This window comes from Lepisma saccharinum, chromosome 16 (assembly GCF_977018435.1).
Source record: "Lepisma saccharinum chromosome 16, izLepSacc3.1, whole genome shotgun sequence".
Lineage (NCBI taxonomy): Eukaryota > Metazoa > Arthropoda > Insecta > Zygentoma > Lepismatidae > Lepisma > Lepisma saccharinum.
Window position 1 is genome coordinate 7,631,670 of NC_139244.1, and position 25,802 is coordinate 7,657,471.

Consider the following 25,802-nt stretch of genomic DNA (forward strand, 5'->3'; position numbering starts at 1 on the left):
AAATTCAAGCAGCAAGAGGAATACACAGAACCAACATGGCATCCAGAAAAAGAAATCAATAGTTAAGCCATAGCACAGTTTAAAAACTACATAGCTGAAACCTTAGAGAAACATAAAACTGCAAACACAATATATCTAGTACATCTACGTAGTACATAAGAAGAGCAAATTAACATCATCAGCAGTAAACCATCATGCAACTTCTACCTGCTGAAACAACTAAGTGAGTATAATTTATCAGAAAAATGCCTACATTTCAGCCTAATTTACCTCTACATTAATAATACTACAAGAATACTAAGGGTTCAAAAGTGAACACTACGAATAATGTTCAGACTAAAGTATAGGGCATCTTGCAAATGATTATTACTCCCTACATCTACAAGTCAATAACAATTATTCTAAATACTACGAACTTGGACAAAATATAGTCAAATACACAACACAAAAAGGAAAATAATTACAAGTAAAACAGCAGACACTCAATATCTCAAAACAATCCGGTAAAAATATTCTACAACAAACTGCCTCATAACATAAAACTGCTAAGTCCCCAAAACATATACAAATACAATCAATAAAAACTACTTGAAATGGGAAAACTGACTACAGTCTCACAGACTTGATGTAAAATAACAGCAAAACTTAGAAGCATGCACAGTCAATAGTGCTCAATTTGCATACAGTTCACATGCAAACTCTCATGAAAAGGTTCAAAACAGTCTCCCAGCTCAGTTCTCATCTATACTTGGACAACAAAATCCTGCAACAAATTCTCAGAAATCCTACCTTTCCTACCCTTGCTTAAATAGCTAAAGTGCAATCTTCATACTAAAATATTGAAAAATGGCATATCTATTTACATAAAAGTGTGAACACACGTGTTTGTCTGCGTGTACTCTTAAATAAATTGATAAAAAAGCAATATAGTTATAAATCAAAGACTATACCTAATAATATTAATTTCAAAATAAGCTGATAGAAAAAGATATAATAACTACAGTATAAGCTTTTAATTTTTGTTAATTACAAAAAAATAAAAGTTAAATACAGTAAATAAACTTGGTCCCTTACATTGAAAAAGGAACATAAATTGAGAGTATTTGAAAATAAAATCCTTAGGAAAATATTTGGACCTAAAACAGATGAGGAGACAGATGAGTGGAGAAGGTTACATAATTTGGAAGTACATAATTTGTATTCATGTCCAGATATTATTAGAATGATTAAATCAAAAAGACTTAGGTGTGTAGATCCTGTGGTACAAATGGGAGAGGAAAGAAGAGTATACAGGATTCTTGTTGGGAAACCTGATGGTAAAAGACCAATAGAAAGACCAAAACAAAGATGGAGGGATAATGTAGAGATGGACCAAAAGGAAATTGGTAGGAAAGGAAAGGAGTATATAGATCTTGCTCAGGACAGGGACAGATGAAAGGCATGTGTTGCTGCAGCCATGAACCTTCGGGTTTAAGAAAGCTAGAGAGTTAGTTACTTATACATTAAATAAGCATAATATTTGAATTGTAAGTAGAGAATATAACAAATGTACAATGCATTGTGCGAAAACTATGTCAACTTTGCATTATAAGCAGCAAATTAAACCAGTTTGCCTTAGAAATACATTTTAAAAATAGCCCAAAATAGCATGCGTAATAGAAAATTAAGAAAACTTTCTGAAGCATAAAAGTACTGACTAGTGCTGAATGAATCAATTACTGTAAAATATTATTCTCTGATTCAAGTAATTTAACTGTAAACATCATCTTTTGTGTGTAAAATATAATTGTTAGTTGAACTGATAAGTACAAATATTAAATTTATACGCCTTGATACACTCTAAATAACATAACTTTGATATATAAATTAGTAACAATTTGTTAAAATTAAGTTAAACTGTAGAATTGTTTTCTTAAATAAATATAAATATAAAGTAAAAATAATAAACAAATAATTCCTTCTTTTCCTATTTAAAAAATGCCAAACAGTGTAAATCAGTTGTTAGTGGCTAAATAACATAAAATTTGAAGGCAGTAACAATATTTTTAAAAAATACTGCTTTTTACCTAACTTTGTAAATTAAATACTAGTACATTTTGTCAAATTATAAATAAAATATACCTATTTATTTGGTATTTGTACTAAAGTGAAGAAAATATTACTAAAACTTGGCTAGTACAGTAAATCTAAGAGTTTTAGCTTTATTTGTCTGTAACTGGATATAATTGTAACTTGTTAATCTCGCCAAACACAATCTTTACCTCAATTTTGGAAGCTAGCTGAACTTTAGCGTTTCGAATTACATATAGTGAAGGCCTCTATAGTGGAAAAATACACCCAGTCTGTAAAAATTTGGAAATGTTGTCTCCTTCTCTGTCGAACCAGACCAAGAGTGTTCTCAAATGTTTCAATATATTTCTTAACATAACTAATTTTTCAAGAAAACAATACCTTGTGCCCAGATAGCTTAGTTGGTATAGCGTTAGGCTTTTAACCTATCTGTCCAGGGTTCGAGTCCCTGTCTGGGCGATTACAATTTTTAAATTTTGTCATCGGATCTTGTGCAGAATGGATATAAAATATGTTTACAGTCTAACAGATTATTATTTATCTTAAAATTTTGCAAATAAGCTTTTGAGTTTCTCAAATATCAGCATCTTTAGCTAACAGTACAGCATAACCAGTATTATTATAATAGAAAAGTTCTGGTGGTAGAACCTACACCTGCTGTAATATCTCTGTGGTATTAACTTACATGCAGCCCATAACTCTTGGGAGTGTTTCTCCTCCGTTACATTTCCTCGCCATTTACCCTTAGCGTCGCGATTAGCCTCAGAAGCAAAAAAAGCGAAATCTTATATTTGTTCTTTTTATATCTCTGAAACCACCTATACTATAGAAATACATTTAATAAATTTTGCAGTCTTCCTGTTTGATCTGTTAAATAAGCCAGTCAATAAAAATATAGTTGCATAGAAAAATCCTGATATAGTTGGATTCTCAAAAATATGTACAATCAGTGTTCTTGATACATTTAGCACCTGAGATAGTATAAATCAAAAATCTAGTTAGTGTTGGCATGTGTGCTTCTGGTACATGTAGTTACTTGAAAAAGCAAATATTGATTGTGTAAAAAATAGCCTCCTTGTGAAACAATGAAAAATTAACATTATATCCTCATAGCATTAGTTGCAACTCCTTCTTGCAGATTAACAAAGCTCTGGCGTGTGGTCCTACGTCACCTATAATCCTTTGTAAGGTTCGTGTTGTCCTATAAATTGTCGATATACATGCTAAGTCCCTAGTTACAGCCTAAGCTTTTAGTTTCAATCAGAGGATTTCAGTGTTCAAATAGTGATTGTAGCCTCGTATAATAAACCAAATGGAAATAACCCAAATGTTGATGCACCCAAAACACCCAGTAATACTTCTAAAATACCTTGAAAAAGGCTATAAGGCTAAATTATTCTTCTAGCATAGAAAAAAATTTAGCAAGTGGACCTATGGTCCATATAGTCAGTCGTCTGAGAACTTCGTCTTGTCCTGTGAATTGTCAATATATTGATAAATGGTTATATTTTTTTAAAATAAAAGAAACAATGTTCGTAAGCGTCCAGTTATGGACCCATCGGGAAAGGGATTTCAGTCTTTATAGACACATCATAATTTTCGTTACACTAAAAATTTGGCTTCGTATAAAAGCAAATAGTTGAAATGATAAACATTTCGTGTACTTTATCCAGTAAGCCTTAGCTAGAAATACAATAACAGCGTTACAGACATAAAAATTAAGCAAGCTTTGATATTCTAGTGGCACATAATAAATATAAAATATCCTTTAAAATACTCTGACAAATAGTTGTGGGTTATCTGAAATCAAAATTTTCAAGCCCTCTCTCCTGCATAAATAGGCTCTAGAATTCACTAAGCCTCAAAATAATATTGGGTACATAAAATAAAAAGCAGATGGAGAGTGATGCTGATCGCATCATCTCCAAACAGCAAAAACAAAAGTATATGGATGGAGCCCTACCTGATATATTTTGGAAACTTTACCTAGTATAAAAGTAACAAAATACTCAGCAAACTCTAAAATAAACAAACTTTCCTACGTAGCAGGCGTAACCGGACCTAAATAAATACATATAGAAATACACAACCAAAAATAGCATAGTGGAAATCAGTAAACCCTAATAATAATAATAATAATAATAATAATAATAATAATATATTCTGTGGCTTACATTTTAGCTAAAAGTACTTTTTTTAGTGTTTTTGAAAAAATTTAAATAAATACTAAACTCTTAAGTTAAAAATTTGTAAATGTATACAAAACAAAATAAATAAAAATTAATACATACCCTGCAAAAAATCAGTAAAAAAGTTGAAAACATCTCTTTGTGCATCCAAAATATAATAACAAATCCTTCCTGACTAGATTAAATTGTGTTATTTGAGTAATATTAAGCCTAAACTTGTAAAATAAAAGGGTAAAACTTGTCAAAACATACTTTTGCATCCAAAATATAATTCAAAACACATCTAAATTGTGTTATTTGAGTGGAAAGAAACCTAAACTTGGAAAAAATCTCTCTCTCTCTCTCTCTCTCTTTCTCTCTCTCTCTCTCTCTCTCTCTGTGTGTGTGTGTGTGATGGTGTGTCTGTGTGTGTGTCTGTGAATGTTTGTGTGTGTGTGTGTGTGTGTCGAAAATGTAACTAAAAATCTTTCCTGAACAGATAGAATTGTGTTATTTGAGTAATAATAAGCCTAAACTTGTGAAATAAACAGATAGAAGTTGGAAAATGCGACTAAAAGTATTTCCTGAACAGATTGAATTGTATTATTTTGGTAATAATAAGCCTAAACTTGTGAAATAAACAGATAGAAATTGAGATCACACACTCTGTGTGTCGAAAATATAACTAAAAATCTTTCCTGAACAGATAGAATTGTGTTATTTGAGTAATAATAAGCCTAAACTTGTGAAATAAACAGATAGAAGTTGAGAACACACACTTTGTGTGTCGAAAATGTATCTAAAAGTCTTTCCTTAATAGTATAAATAGTGTTATTTAGGTTAAAAATAGATACAAAATTGTAAATAATAAGTTAAAAAGTTGTAAAAAATGTCTTTGCGAGTCCAAAATTTAATAAAAAATGTTGCCTGAATAGTACAAATAGTGTTATTTTGGTAAAAATTAACATAAAGTTGTAAAATAATAAATTAAAAATTGAAAAATGTTTTTTGTGAGTGCAAAATTTAATAAAAAATTTTGCCTGAATAGTACAAATAGTGTTATTTTGGTAATAATAAGCCTAATAAACAGATAGAAGTTGAGAACACACACTTAGTGTGTCGAAAATGTAACTAAAAGTCTTTCCTTAATAGTATAAATAGTGTTATTTAGGTTAAAAATAGGTACAAAATTGTAAATAATAAGTTAAAAAGTTGTAAAAAATGTCTTTGTGAGTGCAAAATTTAATAAAAAATGTTGCTTGAATAGTACAAATAGTGTTATTTTTGTAAAAATAAGGATAAGCTGTGAAAATGTTTGACATAAAGTCAAAATTTGGTAAAAAATAAACTCAAAATTAAGTTAAATAGCACACAGTAACATACATTTACTACCTAAATCAATAATCAAAGGGTCCTAGGTTCGTTACCCCGTGATAAAAGCAAATGGTGAAAACTGTAGGCCCCGTCCCTAATAGCTCTCCCTTCTTCATACTACAGATAAAAAAAAAAAACCTGCGCTAAAGCGTCCTGTGCCTTGGAGGCAAACCTGAGCGGAATATTAATTGGCGGCGGAAACCGCATAGCTTCAGAGATTTGACCCTTGCTGCGCATTCTCAGACATTCTTTGTTGTCTGGTTGAATCCCTCCCCTGCCCTACGGCATTACATACCTTTCTCCTGTTCTTGCGTACTGGTTAACCTTGAAAAAACCGGTTCTGATTGGTCAATCGGGTTCTTTCTTTGTTCTGACGTTGTGACGTCATTTGACCTTGACCGCGCTTCCCCAAAATTCCTTTCTCCTCTACCTGCGCGGAGTTCACCGTCTTCTGTCTAGCGTGTTGCACCACCGTGTTTCATAACATGATGAAATTACTGCATAGTACTAATTAATAATATTACATATCTCGGGTTCGAGTACCGGGACCGTCCCCAATCGTAATTGGACTTGTACCTACACCCATTACCACCGTTCATAGCGGTTCATAAACCATAGAAAACTTATTTTCAATACTATAAACATTAATATTAACATTTTATACATTACATACTTTGCAGTAATGAATATAAAAACATATGCATAGCGTTTAGTACCTCTAATTACCTTCTATATACATATTTTTCATAAAATAAATAATTATATATTCATAAAAAGTTATAAACATGCAAATAAATAAATGTAAAGTATTCTAAGTACATGCTAATGAATTCTAAGTACATGCGAATTAATTAAAACCCGTGCAAATTAGTTATAAGTACATGCGAATAAATTGCGAATATTAAACGCCCGAGGGCACAAACAGTCCTTGGCGCGGTCCTCTTCTACTCAGGAGCTGTGGGTAATTAACTTAGTTCCTACTACTGCGTGTGTCTGTTAAGATACAGTGTCGAGTCACTCACACCCCTCAGTGGTTGGAACGTAACAACGAGATACACGGTTGGAAATTAAAGGCGCATATATTTACTAACATTGGAAGAGGCAATGTATATCCAACATTATAATGCGAGAAAGTATCTTATCAGAAACTAATTTACATATAAACATGATTTCTTGTAGCAGACATAATTTATTCGTTTCCAATATATGAGCAATTTATTCTGTAGTCACACAGAGACAACACTGTTAACGAATAAAATCTGTGGGAGTGTTAATAACAAGGATTTGCTAAAGAACGAAATGGGGTAGTTGTATTACGTAGGAAATAATGCACCCCAACCACCAGTAATTGTTTAGAACTTTCATCAGCTTGAAAAAACTACACTTTTTTTAATTGTACAATGTTGTTTAATAACGGTGATCCTATTCCTCTACGTTAGATTTCTACGTGAAAGTATTAGTGGGGCAACTGCCCCCCACCCCCCTTGCCTCCTTCGTGCACACACCTATGCGCGCACATAAAAAAGTTAGGCAGCTGCTCTGTTCTCTCCCCGGGCGTAAAGAACTATTCGTTACGGCTGCGTTGATGAACGCTCGGAATAGCTACAATAGTTTCAAGGAGCTGTTGAGCGATCGTGGAATGAAAACAGAGAATAAGAACAAAAACCAAAGACAAAAAAATTATCAGAGTTGAAACTCGACAGGAGATTCTATCCGATGTTAATGGCTCCATCGTTAACTTCATGAAAAGGCCGAATTGGTCCCCATAAATTTGACAACCCAGTTTGCGTCTATCGGAATCACAGGGCGAATATTCTAGTTCTTGTCCAGGGACAGGAAGCAATATTTCTGCTTTTCAACTCGAGAACTTCCCCACCTCCCCCACACGAAAACTTCCCGGGACAAGTGGCGCCTCCGAGTTTTGGAACAGGATAAAAAGGAACTAAAATATGATACGCCTCCTCTTGTTTTCAAGGACGTACATCATGCCTGTCGGAATTGTCAAGTGTGTAAATCTTTTTTGCTATTCGTGTTTTTCCAAATTTCCCCCATATTGAAACGTCATCGATGTATGATTTGTGGTTTGTGTTATTTGTTTTGAGACTACAATGACATTTTTAGGATAGGTTGTAACTCTCTTGAAGAATTAACTGTCATTATTATTATAATTATTATTATGTGTTAAAGCAGTTTACTATTACAAGCTATATTTCAGTAATTTTACAAGAAAAATCATTTTCAATCATTTATAGGAGATTTTGAAAGTAAATTTGTCACATCGAAGCTATAGACCGTGTTACAAATGTAAACATCAACATTGGTTCCCCAGGAACTTTCGGTTTTGGTCAGTCCCCGTTGTTTGCAGTACAGTTCACAAGTATACGAAGTAAGAAATGAGCATTTGTTTTCATCAGTTGTGCGACGGTAGCGCCACAGACTGACGGTAGTCAAGAAAAGTGTTTGTTCAAGTTTTACCACGAAGGAATAAACTTGTTGAATCCATTGGAGGAGCAACTGCAGTGCAGATTATTAAAAATCAACGTTTCCTCTTTAAAAATAACAAAAATGCTGTGATACGTTTAAAGTGTTCAACGATAGTTCGACTTGCATTGTACATTTTCAAATCCGAGGGTAGATGGCAGCACTAATTATAGTCTAATTACACGTCTCTTTTCTACAACCTTACATAATCTCATACGCTTGTTCATACGGAAGTAGGTTACACACGAAATACAATAATTCTTTGTTCTGATTGCTTCACAATAAAATTATGATTTAATTAAGACTAAACCACATATATTTGTCTTGTGACGAGGTGTTCATAGATTTCATAAATTAATATATAAAGGTATGTTGTAGAGTCATTTGTTTAGGTGAATTCAGACATACAATTTCTCATGTATTTATTCACCTTGTCCTTCGGACACCTATGGAGTGATACTTGACTCAATAAATTTGTTCCTTATCGAACTGTGCAACCATATGCTGCACAGCTGGCACCCTTTCTCCTTGTAAAAGAATCTCCATTTCGCCTTTTCATATTAACGTCCATGGAACCGTCAGCCTAACCGGATGTTCGAGGGGAACCAGATGAGTGCGCATGCTCAGCAGTAGCTCAGCCTTTAACACCGTCTATACATTTTTTGGTTATTAACTAAGATCCAATCAACATGTTTATTTGGCTATGGGTCACCTGGATGTAGCACCCCAGAGGAGGAGCTTGTTCTGTTTCGACAAAGATGCTTCTGGAATGGTTTTTGGCATTGTTTGTTATTTGCAGTGTTCGATTCAAGGTTATTAGAAGTATAATTTCGAATAGCTGGTTTAAGTGTATTTTTAATAGCGCACTAGAGACAACACTGAAAGAGAAAGTGAATATTATGTGATTCTTTCTGAATTAGTAGTGCATTAGGAGACTTGTTCTACCGAAAGTGTCCAGGTGAAATAAAATGCACTCACGTGATAATTCTTCACAACTTAAAAGTAAGACAATTGCTTAATCAAAATGTACTGTGCAATGACCGCGTTGTATTTTTTCCACTCATTTCAAGACTGCATTCTTTAGTTTATAATAATGTCAGAATGTTGTAATCTTCCTTTCATAGTTCTTGTTCCAACATATTTTCTATTAATGTGTCTAAGAAATCTTTAATTCTTAATTCGTCGTAAGAGAACAAGAGGGGTCCGTGTCGAAATCTTACACCCTTGATTTCGCAGGTGATTTTTTTATGAAGATTATGTGCTGCTAATTGTGAATAATAAAATTCTGGAGCGCGGAAATAAGTATTTACGACTGTACAGCCGTTTGAAGTTGAGAAGTAGCAGTTTGAAGTTGCAAGGTGGTTGCTGTGTTCAAATTTCTCACCGATTCCTGGCTCCGCCCCTGGGGTAATGAACTTACCGCCTCCTACCGCTACCGCGACCCCGCCTTTCTATATAGAGTCCCTTTTGAAGGTATGTTAGAAACTGGCCGGAACCACCTCCCCCAATACTATTTTTTGCACTGACACATTTAGGTACCAAAGAAATAAGGCTGAAATTAAACCTCAAAAGGTAACTTACCTCTTTATCCCAGTGCAGGCTGAATTGCGGGTCGAAATTAATTTGAAAGTCTAAGAGAGAAGTAAGTCGTATGTCAAAAGTCTTTGTTGTACTTTTCCACAGAATACTACCCTCCCCTTTCCGTACCACCATACAAATAAGAAGTTGCAAATTATCCCATTCCAGAAGTCATTCAGAAAATACAACCCTCCCCTTTTCTGACCCGCAGTTGCGAAGAGAAATGTGCAAGATGTTCCACAAGATAACGCTGTCACACAAATCAATTCCATTGTCTGAAATCTCAACCCGCCAATACGTCATACAAATAACATATCGCAAATTATCCCATTGCACAAATCAATCATAACAAGAGAAAGAAAATGCGTAGACGTGTGCCTGTGACATGAATCCATTATGGCGTCCTGAAAATCCGTATAGACGCTACGTACGTAAGGAACTTCAATATGAAAAAACGTAAGTTTTGTAGCCGTAGAGGTAAAAAAAAATACCTTCCGCGCTATTTAGAAACACCTTTTGTTACAAGAAACTTATTTACTTGACGAAAATATTTGAAATGTTTGCGAAATCCAGGGTGTAAGATATCGGCACGGAGCCACTTTCAGTTCTAATCTTTCTATGTGCCTTTCCATTTTCTGTTGATGCTAGTATTCTTCTTATCGCATCTTCAGCATTTTCTCTGTAACCTATTTGCGTCATTCCAGCGTTACGTGTGACATTTTACACATAAGTTTTAAGATTCTAAGATTTGATTAATATATTCATAATGAACTGATTTCATAGAATGGTGTCTGCTAACAAATTAAGAAACTTGATTATGATGGCATAGGCTAAATGCATGAAAAGCATTAACAAAAGTGCGTTACGTGTGTGACGCTTTAAAAATGTAGCAAATGTTGACTGCAGATGCTACACAACTTCTATTGTTCAAATGTGTAAATTATATGCATTCATAAACATCTAAACCTTAATGCAACTAAAAACAATAATTTCCATATTAATTCACTTTGTAGGACCACTATTCGTGGAATGCCCCATTTACATCTTCATTCCAGTCCTCTGTTTTATGGATGTTTCATCTTTGTCTTCTTCTTCTTCTTCTTCTTTTGCTATTTCATCCTCTTATTGTAAACTTTAAAAATATTTTATTTAATTTTTTTAAACTCACTTTCCTATATTTCTTCTAGTACTTTGTGTACAGGAAATGAATGTAAATTAGATTGCTGTAGGAATTGAATCAAAAGAAGTATCATTCTTCTTTCGACCAATAGAAGTCGATTCCAAGCCACATGCTTCACCTCGAAGTACTAAGTCAGCTCCTAATTGGCTTCTCCATCCTTGCGAGTCCAATGCGAGAGATAGTTGCTCTTTGGGATGCAGATCTTCTCCCAGCATCTCCAGAGGATCAGAAAAGGCCGACTCCCGAGTAATAACTTTTCCGGGACCATTTCCCCCTCATTGGAGAATTGAGCTGGATAATTCGTTGCTTGAGATCTCGACTGTCTTATTCAATTAAGATGTAGCACTACGTTATAGGAGTACCTGGGCAGTGTTGCCAGCGTGTGGGTGTGTTTGTCACTAGTTCCTCACCAGACTTTCTTCCTCGCCTCACTTCTCTTTTCCTTCACTTTCACCAAAAACACTCCCACTTTCTCTAACTTTTCCACACTAGCTGCACTCTGTTCCACAACTAATTTAAGTGCTTCTTCTTTTCCCACACCCTCCAGTCATTTGTCCTGCAGGTCGCGCGTTCCCGGGCATGCAAACAGATGATCGTCCCGTCATTCCCCTTACATATTATACGTACATTCATATGTACCTCCGTCTCTTTTCAGCCCACTGTGTTTCCACCCCCCAGTCTCAGCCATACTAATCCCTCTCTTGCTTCCTTGATTACTTTATTTATGTCATTTCCTTGTCCACATTCCCGAATGTCCCTTGTCTGGAGGTCTAGTGATACTTTAGTTGCAGTTTGCATCATTATTTCTTGCCGATCTATATCTTCTAGTCGCTGTTTAACGAGTTCAAGTGTTCCTTGGTCTACGTGCTCTTCTTCCTATACCCATCCCAACCCGATTTCGAATAGTTGACCTTTAACTTACTTGTTGTATGAGAGCCTTCCCTTTGATAGTGTCTCCCCCTGCTAATGCGGTTGACCATAAAAATCATGTTGCGATTACCCACAGAATAACTTACAAGGTAATGAAATGTTGGCATAAAAATAGCATGGTTTTTACTCCATACTTTTAGCTTTAGAGAAAAACCTGGAAAGAATCAGCACGTGTAGGGAGGGACGTCTCTCTGTGGTTGGTAAGACAAAGGGCAATTATAACAATGTTCTTCGAAATAGCTTTTTGTATGTAAGGGATGACCTAAAGACAACCATACTTCCACCGGGAATTGCAATGCTGCAGGCCGACGAGGCTCTGGCGCCAGGACTCTCAAGTATAATCCTCCGTGGAGTATGTGTTGCCTTGTCCATATGTGTTTGAGATTGTACATTCATCCACTTAATCTCATCACTAGGGAGCGGAAGTAGATGACCTAAAAAATATAGGTATTTGACCTATAGAATGTCATAAAAAATGGGGGAAAATGACGTAAAAAATGACCATTACATTTGTTAGTTTCAGGTTAAAAATTGAAATGAAAAAGAAATTAAACAAAATGCAATGTTGTTGTTTTTTTTTTTTAAAAAAAGGCACCAAATGGTACCACATGCACATTCAATCAAAATATGCAACCAGGATTTCCAATGGAAACAACCGGATAATTTTAAAACAATTTAATGAAAAAGTCGTATACACTGAATTAATTGGTGTAAAATGCATTAATTTCCCGCATCTGTTCTTCTAAATTTTAATCTTGTGAGATCTATATAGGCCTATGTTGACCTTGGTGAAAAGACTCAAGAATATTACCAAAATGAAAGAAGTGATAAAATATGACGAAACAATACACCGAATATAGCGAAAAATAACGGGAAAATGACCTAAAACCCGAAAAAAATTTCAAAAAATGCACTTTCAAATTACCTTTTCTGGGTTCTAGACGAAGTGTAATATTGTGTATATTTAATGGGCATCGTGTCCGAGATGTCGGAAAAAAGATGACATTTCATCAACTTCCGTTTCCTACTCATCACTATTCATACCCATCGTCGAGATTAGCTAAAATGCGAATAAATGCAACGTTAAATAAACTAAATCAAAACTGTTTCCCCCACGACCCCTTGTAAACTCCACACCACGCCTCATATTTTTCGTGACATCCAACAATTTTTTCTTACAATGCTAATTTTATCAGCAAATCTATCTTTACAACATCCTGCCAATATTCTTATCCTGAGCAAGATCAATCCAATCTTTTCCATCCCTACCGATTTCCTTTAGGTCTATCTCAACGTCATCCCTCCATCTTCGTCTTGGTCTTCCTACTGGTCTCCCAACAAGAATCCTGTAAACTCTTCTTCATCTCCCATTCGTGCCTCATGGCCTGCCCACCTAAGCCTCCTTGATTTAATCATTCTAATAATATCTGGACATGAATACAAATTATGTAGTTCTAAATTATGTAACCTTCTCCACTCACCTGTCTCCTTTTAGGTCCAAATATTTCTCTAAGGATTTTATTTTCAAATATTCTTAATTTATGTTCCTCTTTCAATGTAAGGGACCACGTTTCGCATCCATAAATAAAGATATACGAGAATTCGAATTCAATAAACTGTTCCCAAAATACAATACGAGGCTGTGATCCTTTAACGGAACACAGAATAAAGGCAATAGATAAATGAGGCGACATAAATACCATGTATCCTAGGATACATAAGCGAGCTATGGTATTTATATATAGTCTGCAGCAAGCCTTGAAGTCCCTTGTTATCCATAATAAGGCAGCGATTTAACGCGTGGATTCCGAAACAGCCTCGTTTCTTAATAGAAGCCAGGCTGTAGAAGCGATATGATTCTATCTAGATATTTCTAGACTCTTTAGGAACACCAGTAAGGTTACTTTTCGCACTAACGACGTTCCTGACATTCCTTGCGACCTGCCTTTTTGCACTTCACGTTTTGTGCGGGCTCTGTCAAGCGCGCGCTGCCAAGGGTTCGGTGCTTTCTTAGCCTTCTAATCACTTTAATGCGTCGGCAGTAACTAAGTAACCAAGGTTGCCAGCGCCAGAGAAATTTCACCAGTCTTAGGGTAGAACTAAAACGTATGGAATTTGATTTTTACAAGTTCATGCTGTTATTTGGATGTCCGTGGATAAGACAGTGGGGCCGTTTCCACGTCAAGTCAGGTAGGTGTTAACCATACTCGCCCCCCTTTCAAAATTGCAGTTTTGAATTCAATTCAATTTTCCTTTATTAAAGGGCGAGGTTCAGCCTGCGACTGTTCTACCACCTAACCCCGATGGATACATATACATACAAAATACATTCTACATACGTTTGTACAATAAGAAACAAAGAAGAAAGATAGAAACATAAAGAAGACACAAAAAGAACAAATGCAAAATTGAGAACAAAGGCTTGTCTACACACTTAAAAAATTGAAAGCAAATACACAAGGGATACATAAATTAATTGACACAATTGTGCTTGGTGTGATATAGTGTTAAGACTAATACAAATTATGTGTTGTAGAAACATATAAATGTTCTTAATATACGAGAAGGGATAAAATATCGTCAAGGGTTAGTAATATGTAAGGGGGAAAGTAAACAAGCAAAATGAAAATGAAAATATTTGTTTTTAGGAAGTTAATGGTACTTTGTTAACTTCCTCGGACCTGATGCAAAGTAATGAGTCCAGGCATTTATTTGGGTTAAAATAGGCAGGCGAAAATGTATTTATAATGTCGAAAATATACACCAAAAGCAAGAAAATAGGCACAATAAACCGGAAAAAAGTGGCAAATTTCAAGTAACTTGGAATCCTTATATCCATAATTTCATTCAAAATGTTAAAAATCTTCATGAAAATAACATTTTTACTTTTCTTTGTTCCCTTGATTGCACATAACCACTAGTTTTTTCCCCTTTCAGTTTCATAGATAAACGTCTGTCAGAAAGAATGCTTTTCATAACAGAAAATGATTTCTCTATTTCGACAGAAGCAATTGGAACATAGATGAAATAGGCTATTGTAGCTGGATTTATGTCATCAAGAAAATAATTTCCATGTTTAAGAATATCACAAATTGTTTTCTATTTTCCTAACTCCATATTTGCATTCATTTCACGAAACAGCCAACTTCTTGCTCCTGGCACTTTCATCAGCAGCTGCACCGATCACTGGCAACGACATAATGTGATAATAAAGAAGAAAGAAGAATAAGTTCTATAAAATTTGAAAAAAAAATCTAAAATTTCATTGAAAATTGAAAAAAAGACATTAAAATTAAGTATAGGAATTAGAGTACAAAATAGACAAAATGAAAAAGCTTCCAAAACGTTAGCAACAACATAAAAAATGCATATGAAGAAGAAAAAATATCAATAAATGCAGCAGGATAAAAACTCATTTTTGCCAAACATCCGGGCTCTACTAATAAGTATTTATTTTTCTTGTAGTCTACGGTTATTACAAGCATAAAAACACAGTTTTTCGTTGTGTCGTTTCAGGAGAACACACGCTCCTTTCATCATACATTTATTTTTAGTTTGACTAAAGATACAGTTATAACAATGGTTAAGAATTTTTTAAATAAAAAAGGTAATGAAAATGGTAACATAGACCCACTATGGAGTTTTCTTTTTCATAAGTGGAGTAAGCCACCATCTTTAAAATTTAATGTAACAGAAAACATCAAGAAACTCTCTGAAAGCAATGAGGATTTTTGAATTGATGATATTTGGGATTCATAACATATATATATTAATAAAAATAATGTGATCAAATTTTTTACCTGAAATAAATATAAAACAGACTGCTTGTTTTTTTCACAGTTATGTTGCTATATTACAACAATGTAACATTGACAACATCCATTGTATAACGGATTCTCTTCTTTATTAAAAAAAAATCTTAACCATTGTTATAACTATCAAACTAAACATAAATGTCTGATGAAGGGAGCGTGTGTTCTCCTGAAACGTCACAACGAAAAACTGTGTTTTTATGCTTGTAATAACCGTAGACTATAAGAGAAATAATTCTAGAATGCAAACAATACGTACATACAAGAAAAACTATAATGAGTATTTTTTTTATGATTTCGCCAATTTAACTTATTTATCAAAATTATTCCTGGACGCTCTTTTTTCATGGAATAGATAACTTGTTTATTCTGCGCCCCTCAAAAGCCAAGCCCCAAGTTCGATTCTGCCCCCTTCCACAGGTTACGCCCATGGTGTCGACCGTTGTTCTCGGATTTTGTCTATTTTTACTGAGTAACTGAGAATCCTATTTTTATGAAATCCCCTTGAAACGTTTTCGATAAGTATAAATTTTGTTCCTGTTTTCAGAAAAGTATGTATTATTGACTTTTTATCTCCTAGCATCCACATTTATCTTTTCACCACCAGTTCCATAATATTTCAAGAAAATTCGCTTTCAAATTTTTAACCTAAGCTTGCTAATACAACCGATAGAATCGGTATTTGGAAATCCCTTGTTTAAAAATAACCGACTTAAAGTCAGTTACTCTTTTGAATTGTAACTCATTTACTGTCACAATTACTTTAACAAGCAACTGTAAAATCTTTATCTTGATAAAATTACATGACGTAAAGCATTTGTTCATTGAAAATTCATAGAGGAAAGTGGCCGAAGTAGGACCCCCGTTTTGTTTTTTATCCCTGGTGTCATTATGGCATATTATTTCTATTAGAAATATAATAAAATGGGTTCTTTGATATGTTTGCTAACGTTTTGAGTAACATAATCCACCTTAAAGCGCAGGATGCTTTGCCAGGAAGCATTTCTGTAAAAAGGGACGAAAAGTAACAACGGAGAAAAAGTGGCCAAAGTCGGACCCCTCCTTTAACAAGTTCCAAAAAATGGAAAGACCCAAAGAAATGTAAATATATGATATGTAGTAAATGAATTACATTTATTGAGCTTGCATAAAGAATATAGATGTACAAATGTAATATAAGATAGACCACCAATATCCTAACTGCGTCAATCGCCCTTTCCATTTGTTGGACATCCCACCTTCTCCCACCTGCATTGCCTTTTCCCTTGAACATCTGAAACAATATGTAAAAGGACTTTACTGACGAGTAACGACCCTTTGCTTCAATTACAATTGTGATGTTAGGCATTCATTGAGGGGTCCTACTTAGGGCATTTTACTCTTGGAGTCTTACTGTTTATACAATAAATCCACACGCATCTTCAAACAAACCATTACCATAATTTCAAAGTACAATACTTACTAGTGTCTAAATTGTAACAAGATTGCTACTTAACTCTATCTTAATTAGCAAAATTCCCACTGTTGTGCACCGATGTACAAGCTTTAATTCACACAAAAACAAGTCGTGGCGGACTACAGCACCTTATACTTGCACGTTACTGCTGATACCTTCCTTACACAATCTTTTTGTTATTCTTGACGTGTTTCGCCCATTGCGACCACGCGGCAGCACCTACTTACGGAAACAGGAAGGGGGTCCGTATTAGGGAGTGGGGTCCGGGTTTGGTTATTTTCCTCTATATATAAATTAAATATATATTTTGTTTGGTAAAGTAGAATAGAATGTGGTACATTATTTTTTGGAGCGTTGTGCTGATCACATCACCTCCAAAATGGCCGAGATCGAGAATATGTGTGGGTCGCTACTCCTCCTCCTCTAAATGTGCCTTCATGCACGGGGAACCTTTACCTTACATTATTTTTATTAATGAATTGGATTTTTGTTTGCGGCGGTTTTTAAGTCCACTTTATGCACAGAAAGGTCAATCGGAACTGGAACTGAGATAAGAACCACTGTGAACACTGTGAAATAAGGCGACAATGTTAACACTACGCCATCGGTAAGCCTGGATTGGTTTGGTTAAATTTACTAAATTTCTCTCATATTTTTCGCTAATTTCAAGGATAAGGATGAATGATGATTTGCTGAAACTGATGAAGGGACACTCACATACACCATGGCACTCCATATAGCGTAGTGGTAACGTTTTCGCCTTGTAATCAAGGGGTCCCCGGTTCGATACCCGGTAAAAGCACATAGTGGTTCATATTCCACTTTCAACTGTATGTCCGGTCCAGTAGCATACGCAGGATTTCATCAAGGGGGCTGTTATTTCTAAACCTTTCTTCCAAATTCACATTACCATTGTTTTATTATACTTTAATTAAATAATAATAATCACAATTAATTAATAATACTTATAAATAATTAATTAGCTGAATTAATACTAATAATACTACTAATACCACTAATACTACTACTATTAAGTAGTAGAGATCTACATAAATATAGTATTTATGAAAACAATAGAACAAAATTACTTTCTAGTCATTCGATTTTTATCAAATCCTGTGAGCATTTTTTTTTTGTTTCTTTGTTACGAAATAATTGTCTGGTCAACGAGGTGAGACATTTCGAGGGTGAAGAAGATCCATAAATACAAGAAAATATATTAAAATAAATTGAAATAATCAAAGTATGGAACTCATTGAAGGAGCTGCGGTTGTCTGGTCGGTAGAGCGTCTGACAATCACGCGGGAGATCCGGATTCGATTCCCGAAATTGGTTGGAATTTTTCCGGCTTCTTCCCCGCATAAATGTCCCCGATAATTCACATCTGGATTGTCTCCCTGTTCTTACCAACAAAACATTTTACAATAGTTAAGCTTATTGTCGTTTGAATAATTGTCTAGTGAACAAGGTGAGACATTTTAAAGAGAGACATTCAAAAGTGCTGCGGTAAACAATACAATGGGAAGGCGAACTGGTGACTGTATTCTTGTCCGCCTAGCCTTTGTCTATACATTAGCCTCTTACAACGAACCAATAACTTTATTTAGTTAATTCTCATTGTTCACACAAAAAAATACATGTTCGTTGAACACTGGCGTACGTAGAGGGGTGGCCGATGATGTTCCAGCCCCTACCGAAATTTTGAGAAAATCAGAATTTTCAAATAAAAATCCGTTAAGAACTTTTAAAAATCAAAATGTGTAAATGCGAAACCTCTTTTAAAGTGAATCCCGATTACCATTTTTGACTTTGAATACAATTTTAATAGACTGAAAAGCTCCAAAAATACGAAATATATTATTATGCCTCCTGCCCTCCAAAACGAAGCCATGTGCTATCCACATTTACTATTCCAGCCCATCCTGGAAAAAAAAATCCTGCGTACGCCAGTGTATTGAACGTTGTTGCTACTGAGATACAAATCAACTTTTTTCTCTTTTAAATCATAGTCACCCTAACCTAACCTCATAAACTCGTGTTTATTTTCAAGGCATCACTCTGAAAAACGAGTGTGTTTGGAATGCTGTGCTTTTCTCCATGCTGCATGGAAATAATAATTTAAATTATTATTATTAGTAGTAGTAGTAATAATAGTAGAAGTAGTAATAGTAATATTATTGTCCCAGATCTTTGACTGTGAAAAATTGGCCATTTCATTTTTTTCACAGCATTTTTCATAATATTTCGCAAGCTCAGGGGGGGGGGTTAAACCCCGTAACCGCCCCCTGGTGTACGCCACTGGTCCGGTCCCAATTAGCCTATCTGTGCATAAAAGTGGACTTAAGAAAACTCAAACAAAGAACACCAATGCCCAGACCGGGATTCGAACCCGGGATCTCTGACGTCGTAGCGCGCTGTGGTACGTTAATGTTGAAACGCACAAGTGTGACCCGTATCTGCGATACTTATAGAGCGAATTTATAACTGGATTTGCATTCGCGACAGGCTACTTTGTTGAGAGAAATCCTGGAGAAACTTTAAAATCATTCACGAAAGGGGTTTGACATGTGGTATCCTCCGAGCGCCACCTGTGGGGCCCGCCGAAAGCACAAGACTTCGTGACCTTTCGTGAGCGCTCGGCTTCGTCAACTTGAACAGGAAACCGGCCACCGCCCATCCAGATGTCGCTAGTGGGCAAATGGAAGAAAGCTCCGTTCTCTCCCAGGCGCGTTACGCACAATAGTCTGACATTGACACCACAAAGACCCCAAATGTAGAATTCGAAAAAAATCGATCCCGACTCTTGGAACGGTTCGAAAGGGAACCGTTCCTCTTCGAACAGGTTCGCGGGCGTGGGTGGGTCGGGAGGGAAAGAGCGGGAACGATCTCGGACCCCGTTCCCGTTTGGATTTTCCCGATCCCCCCCTCTCTCCCGGTTAACGATTGGTCGCCGCCCGGAATCTCGCTCTCCCATTGGCCCTCCTGCTCTGACGTGGGTAGAACCGTGTCCCGTATAAAATAATTATAAGACCGAGAACCGGGTCTGTACCTGGGAGAGAAGCCGACGAACTGAGTAAGCCAACACGACAGGACGACCGTCAGAAAACCAAGCCTACTAAAATGGCTCCGCGAGTTTATCATCTCTTGCTCTCTGTTCTGGCTCTAACATGTGTAGGCGTAACCGTTTCTGCGATAGATCTCAGCCGACTGTACGGACATTACAACTCGAAGAGGAACGGTGAGTTACGGTGGGGGAACTGGCCCCCCCTCATAACAGGGGATACCGGCACTTTATCTGTTCTCTATCTGCACCTATTTGCACTTTTAATGCACAGCTCTGCACTCGTACCAATGCACAAAAAAAAATTTGGTGTTTATGCACTTCGTCGGATAATATGGCACAGTCGGGCAATACAGCACATTCGTTTCTTTAATAAGCAAGGAACACAGGAATAAAAACACCACAGATGTAACAGTTCGAGGAATAACACACCACTAATATAACAGTTCGAGGAATAACACACCATAAGTATTACAGTTCGAGGAATAACACACCATTACCCAGGAGTAATAAGTTATAAATTGAACAGGATCAGCAGTGATTCTACAGTGTATGAATTAACATGTACATTTCACTCACTGTTTTGTGTCGTGTACTATAAGCGCTATACATTCAACACTACAGCAACTTCACTATCCGATATACAGGTAAAACTGGTCTTTTTGAGAAGAATTCAACTTTCTTAGACATTTTTCAGGCCTTTAATTTATTACCCTATCACGATTCGGCTGTTCGTAAAAGGTAAGACCATTTTTAGTTCATTTTCCTATTCTGACCTTTTTTAAAGATTTCACAACACGATACTTTCGGGAAAAAACTGAATTTTCTCAGCATATCCGTGCTGCGAGGAGAGTACAAGTAAGGCTCCGTGCGATCACAGCACTTGTAAGAATTGGCTTCTCCAACCCATGATCGAATTCGGGACTTCACACTGCACTGGCCTCCCCTTGGGATTCTAACGCTAGTTGCTTCACTTTAATTAACGTCTCTCATTTGCACCATTCGGTTAGACGCAACAAGGATAAAGCGTGCGTGGTCTTCACTGAAGGTACAATCCCGGCATTCACCCGAAAGCATCTCAGTGTGGGTGACTGCACGACGGGATATGAACCTGCGTTCACCTGAATACGTGTCCGTCGCCTTAGCACTCGCTCAAGCTCGTTCAATGTTTCGTATTGATCAAGTACTAACGCACATTAACCGTTCGATACGTTGGTTAATCGGTAAAAATGCGTCGTGCGTATATGCACCGTTTCCGCCAGCATGCTTGTGTAAACGTACCCTCCCAGCATTCGCTCGGAAGGAGCCATTTGAACCAAGCCAAAGTGCTTTGTACAGTCGCGGACACTCCTGGGTTGTGAGTTCAGTGGGATCATCAAAACCCAGAAGTGCTCCTGACTATACATACGCTCATCTTGCACTATTTTCTTATCGGGACCTTCCCTGTAGCTTAGTGGCTATCGCTGTCCCCTTGAAACCAACGATTCCTGATGGAGACACATTTCAGTATTGTGTATCCATTATAAACTGTCGGTTTCATCACGATTAACCTAACTGTGCACAGGCGTGACTCTTTCTGTAGACACTCGTCAACCACTGTTCTACGCAGGACACCCTGGACTGCGTTTTCAGACTAACGAGGCTATGGCGAATTGATATTCAGCCAGGGTAGTCCTCTGTAGGGGTTGCGTCGTTCATAAGAGTGTTGATGGTCTCTTCATCCATCTGAGCATATCTCTATCGTCGCGATTATCCAAAAGTGTCAGAAAAGCGACGTTAAACAATAAATTAAATCGAACCTAACTGTGCTCGAAATTGACTTAAAATAGCTCCATTATTTAATCCCTCATGGCGGGCTCTTGAGCGCTACGAAGCTAGAAGTCTTGGGTGGAAAGCCAAGGTGAATCATGTACACTTCTCCGTGTTAGCTATTCATTTTCATCGTCGCGAATTACGTAGATGCAGAAAACGTGTTTTCATTTTCTTGCACGTTGACACTTGGTCCATACCTTTAAAAAAAAACTCAGCATGCTGAATGGCAGATTCCAAGTATTTACTTTCGTATTTATGATCGCTACTTTTAATCTGACAGAAATGCAATTTTTCATATCTAGTATATACAGTCATCCGCAATAGAAAACGAGACACCTACATCCTGAAATACCCGTTTATCCGCACTGCATGGCATTATGTGTGTTGCGTAGCTCTACGGCGTTGGTCAAATTTGCTCGGGCATCTCCTTAGAGGTAGGCAGTACGCGTAACGGCATGGGGTGCAGTGAAGCAGGTATTTTAGGATATGGGTGTCCTGTTTTTTAATGCGGGCCAGTGTACATCTTAATTTCTCATCATAAGACGGGACTGTATGCAAAATCGAGGCAGAGTTCAGGGTTCGTTCGAGCCTCGTCACCGCAGGTTCCGGGTTCGAGCCACGACCTGGGAATTAGTGTTTCTTAGTGAGTGCTCCTTCAGTGCAGGACAAGCTACAACAAATTAGTAACAAGTTGAGACGAGACCGAAACTTGCTATTCGATAAATTGATTGATTGGGTTGGTGTTTTTAAGTCCACTTTATGCATAGTATGGCCAATCGGGACTGGACCTACAGTTTAAAGTGGAATTATGAACCACCATGTGCCTCCACAGGGTATGGAACTGACCAGATTACTACTACGCCATCGGTGAGGCCCTACTTGCTATTCGAGATTTCCTTCTCCTCAGTAATACTAAAGCAACGTCTAAATGGCAATTGCTTTACAGCGACTTGCATATGCACATTGCTTAATGCATAAGACTACTTGTATTCTTAGCTTCAAATGAGAGTTTTTTTTTTGTTTTTTTTACAATTCAGCTATCTGTTAACTCGAGGGTGGATGAGAAAATCTTTTACAACTCGAGACGAAATCGAGAACGAAACAAGCTCGTTTATTTACGAGACGAGACGAGATTCCCCCCCCCCCAAGCCTCGCCTTGTCTCTGCCAGTACCATCCCTAAACAGAGTTGATTCCCACTTTCTTGGCGTGTTAAATAGTTGTACGTTGTGTGATCCGTACCAAGCTTTCGCTATAATGGTTCCTCAGTTATACTGAATAGTCACTGCGAAGAGAGCCGCAAAGATGGACAAGGTTCACCGAAAACGGATACCCATTACGGAATACTAGTGTGGAAAACCCTACAACCTGCACTTGCAACCGTTGTTGTGCGAATGCACGGACGTCGTGACTGGCCTTTGTTAAGTATACTACTCCAACATTCACAAGTAGGAGCGGAGAAGGAAACCGAAGCGTAAACCGTACTTTCTTGTTTCGTCCACTTCATATAATGCAGAAGTAGTCAAGTCGGGACTTGACCTCCAGTTTTAAATAGGATCTTAAACACTGAAAAATGGCCGCTAACCGGTTGCGAACATAAGAACGAGATTAGACTATAATCAATCATGTGTCGCAGTCGGTGCCAAATGTGCGTGTTCCACATTGAAGCCAAGTCCCCGAACTTTCTCAAGTTCCACTTTGATATTTTGCTGTTTCAATAATTTACGTCGCCTTTTCGCTTCCTTAAGCTAACCGCAACGATGAGGATAAATGTTGATTATAGTGATGAAGGAATTCTCACAACGAAAACATGAGTGGTCCACTCAATGTGCTTGGCTACCTTTAATGATGACCATAAACATTTTCATCCAATTTTCTTCAATTTATTCAACTGTACGCCGGTTGTACCTTAACCACGGTTAACCTAAAGTTAGCAAAGTGCACGTTAAGTAACGCGCTCTTAATAATTCCGTTAATTTAGCATGCAATGTTATTTGGGCATTAACCATTCCCAAGTGCTTTAAACTCTACTTATTCTAGCACTACGTTTCAAGAGAGTGCCTCTTCTCTCGTCTTCAGGTGGTGGTGGGAATCGAACATTCGACAGTCCTGTTATTTTACTACATATCCGTTACTCTAACCAAACACTCCACGGCGCCCCACCATAATTCTGTACTAAATTTTGCTCCATTTATGTTACTGTTAGTAATCTTTGAGTAGAGGGGACCCAAGTTAGGTTAGAATAGGTTAGGTTAGGTTAGGTTAGACCATATGTGCCTGAATTCTACACTGGGATGACTTATAACGTTTTGTACCATTGCTATGAAAGCTGCTTCGTTGGTTTTCCTTAGTTTCCAATTTAGTTAGCATTGCATGCTAATGTAGAAACATTCAGAGAATTACTGAGGAAAATGGCCACTAAAGGGTTTCGAACACAGGAGCGAGATTAGACTGTAACCAATTATGCATCGCAGTCGGTGCCAAATGCATGTGTTCCGAACTGAAGAAGCTGACGTAACCAGGCGATTTTGGTTCAAACCGAAGTGCCCGGACATTCTCAAGTTCCACCTTGATGGTTTTCTGTTTCCTTAGTTCACGTCGCTATTTCGCTTCCTTAAGCTAACCGCGACGATGAGGGCGGGGGATGATTAGATGACGTTAAATTGGTGGACGGATACTCAGGACGAGAACATGAGCGGGCAGCTCAAACGTGCTCGGGCACATTGGTTGTTCTCTTACGTTGTGAATGTGCACCTTTAATGAAGGCCACGAACGTGTTATCCTCTTCAGTTTCTTCAATCAGACGGTGGTTGCACCTTAACCACGGTTAACCTAATGTGGTCGTTAAGTGAGGACTAAAAGTGGTAAACGTTGTAAGTGCCAAAAGAGAAAATGTTGGGAAATCGCATCGTTCCGCACATCAGCCTGTAAGAACGTGCACACTAGTGACCTCTTTACACGCCCTTTGAACTACTGAGAGGGCTACCGGCCACTTTTCAGGTTTACCACATTATAAAGCATGGCACATTTCACAGTTTAACGTGGCAAACGGTGTTTGAATTATTTTGGCACTTACAGCGTTTACCTATTTTAGTCTTCAAGTAACTCGCCGTTAACAGTTGAGTTAAACGCATGCGAATATATTTTCCATCCACGAAACGAAATTTGGTTATTTGTCTGATGAAGGGAGCGTGTGTTCTCCTGAATGTCGCAACGAAAAACTGGGTTTTTTGTGCTTGTAATTACTGCAGACTGCAAGATAAATACTTCTCTAAGTCAGTCGCCTCTGTCTTTTCCCGATGCCGTAGTGGTAATACTGTCGGCTTGTAAGCAAGCAATCTCCGGATGCGACTCACGGTGGAGGTAAGATGGTTTGTACTCGTATCTCACTTTAAACTGTAGGTCCAGTCCTGATTTATCCTATATGAATATAGCATAATTAATTTTGATTCGACATTTTAAACTGTTTAGATTTTGAAAAATAAATCGCGCTTTCCATACGATAAAATAACACCATGAGAAATGTCCATAGGTTAAAACAGGCAAATATGCACGTTCGTGCCTTTAGCATAAGGGCGATGTTGGCGCTCCGTGACCAATTTCTGTCCTGAGAAGTTTGGAAAACGCCGCTTTAGCTACTTCGTTACTTTGGCGGTGGCTATCCACTTAAATTAATGTATGCTTTAGCAACAGTTTATCGTGATGTGTTTTTTCGAAGAGTTACCCCAAGTTAAAAACTACTTTCAAACATAAAGCTTAAAGTGCAGACCTTAAGAATCCATTCACTTGGCGTGAACTTGACAACTCTCTTTATCTCCCAAGAAGATACATGACATCACGGCGAGTTAGCCACTCCGCAACTTAGGTTGGTTAAAGATTATG

The 25,802-nt window shown here is 37.0% G+C and overlaps 1 protein-coding gene across 3 annotated transcripts in view; it reads left to right on the forward strand.

The window, feature by feature from the left end:
• The window catches only part of LOC146000234 (IDLSRF-like peptide), a 181,039-nt gene that overhangs the window by 18,946 nt on the left and 136,291 nt on the right, over positions 1-25,802 (forward strand). The window contains exon 1 of one of the 3 annotated variants that reach the window (XM_083137646.1): positions 20,089-20,287. The exons of the other annotated variants lie outside the window; for them this stretch is intronic. Coding sequence (XP_082993772.1) covers positions 20,170-20,287 — 118 coding nt within the window. The 5' untranslated portion in view covers positions 20,089-20,169. Of the gene's footprint in view, positions 1-20,088; positions 20,288-25,802 lie in introns of those variants that run through there. 3 annotated transcript variants of the gene reach the window in all.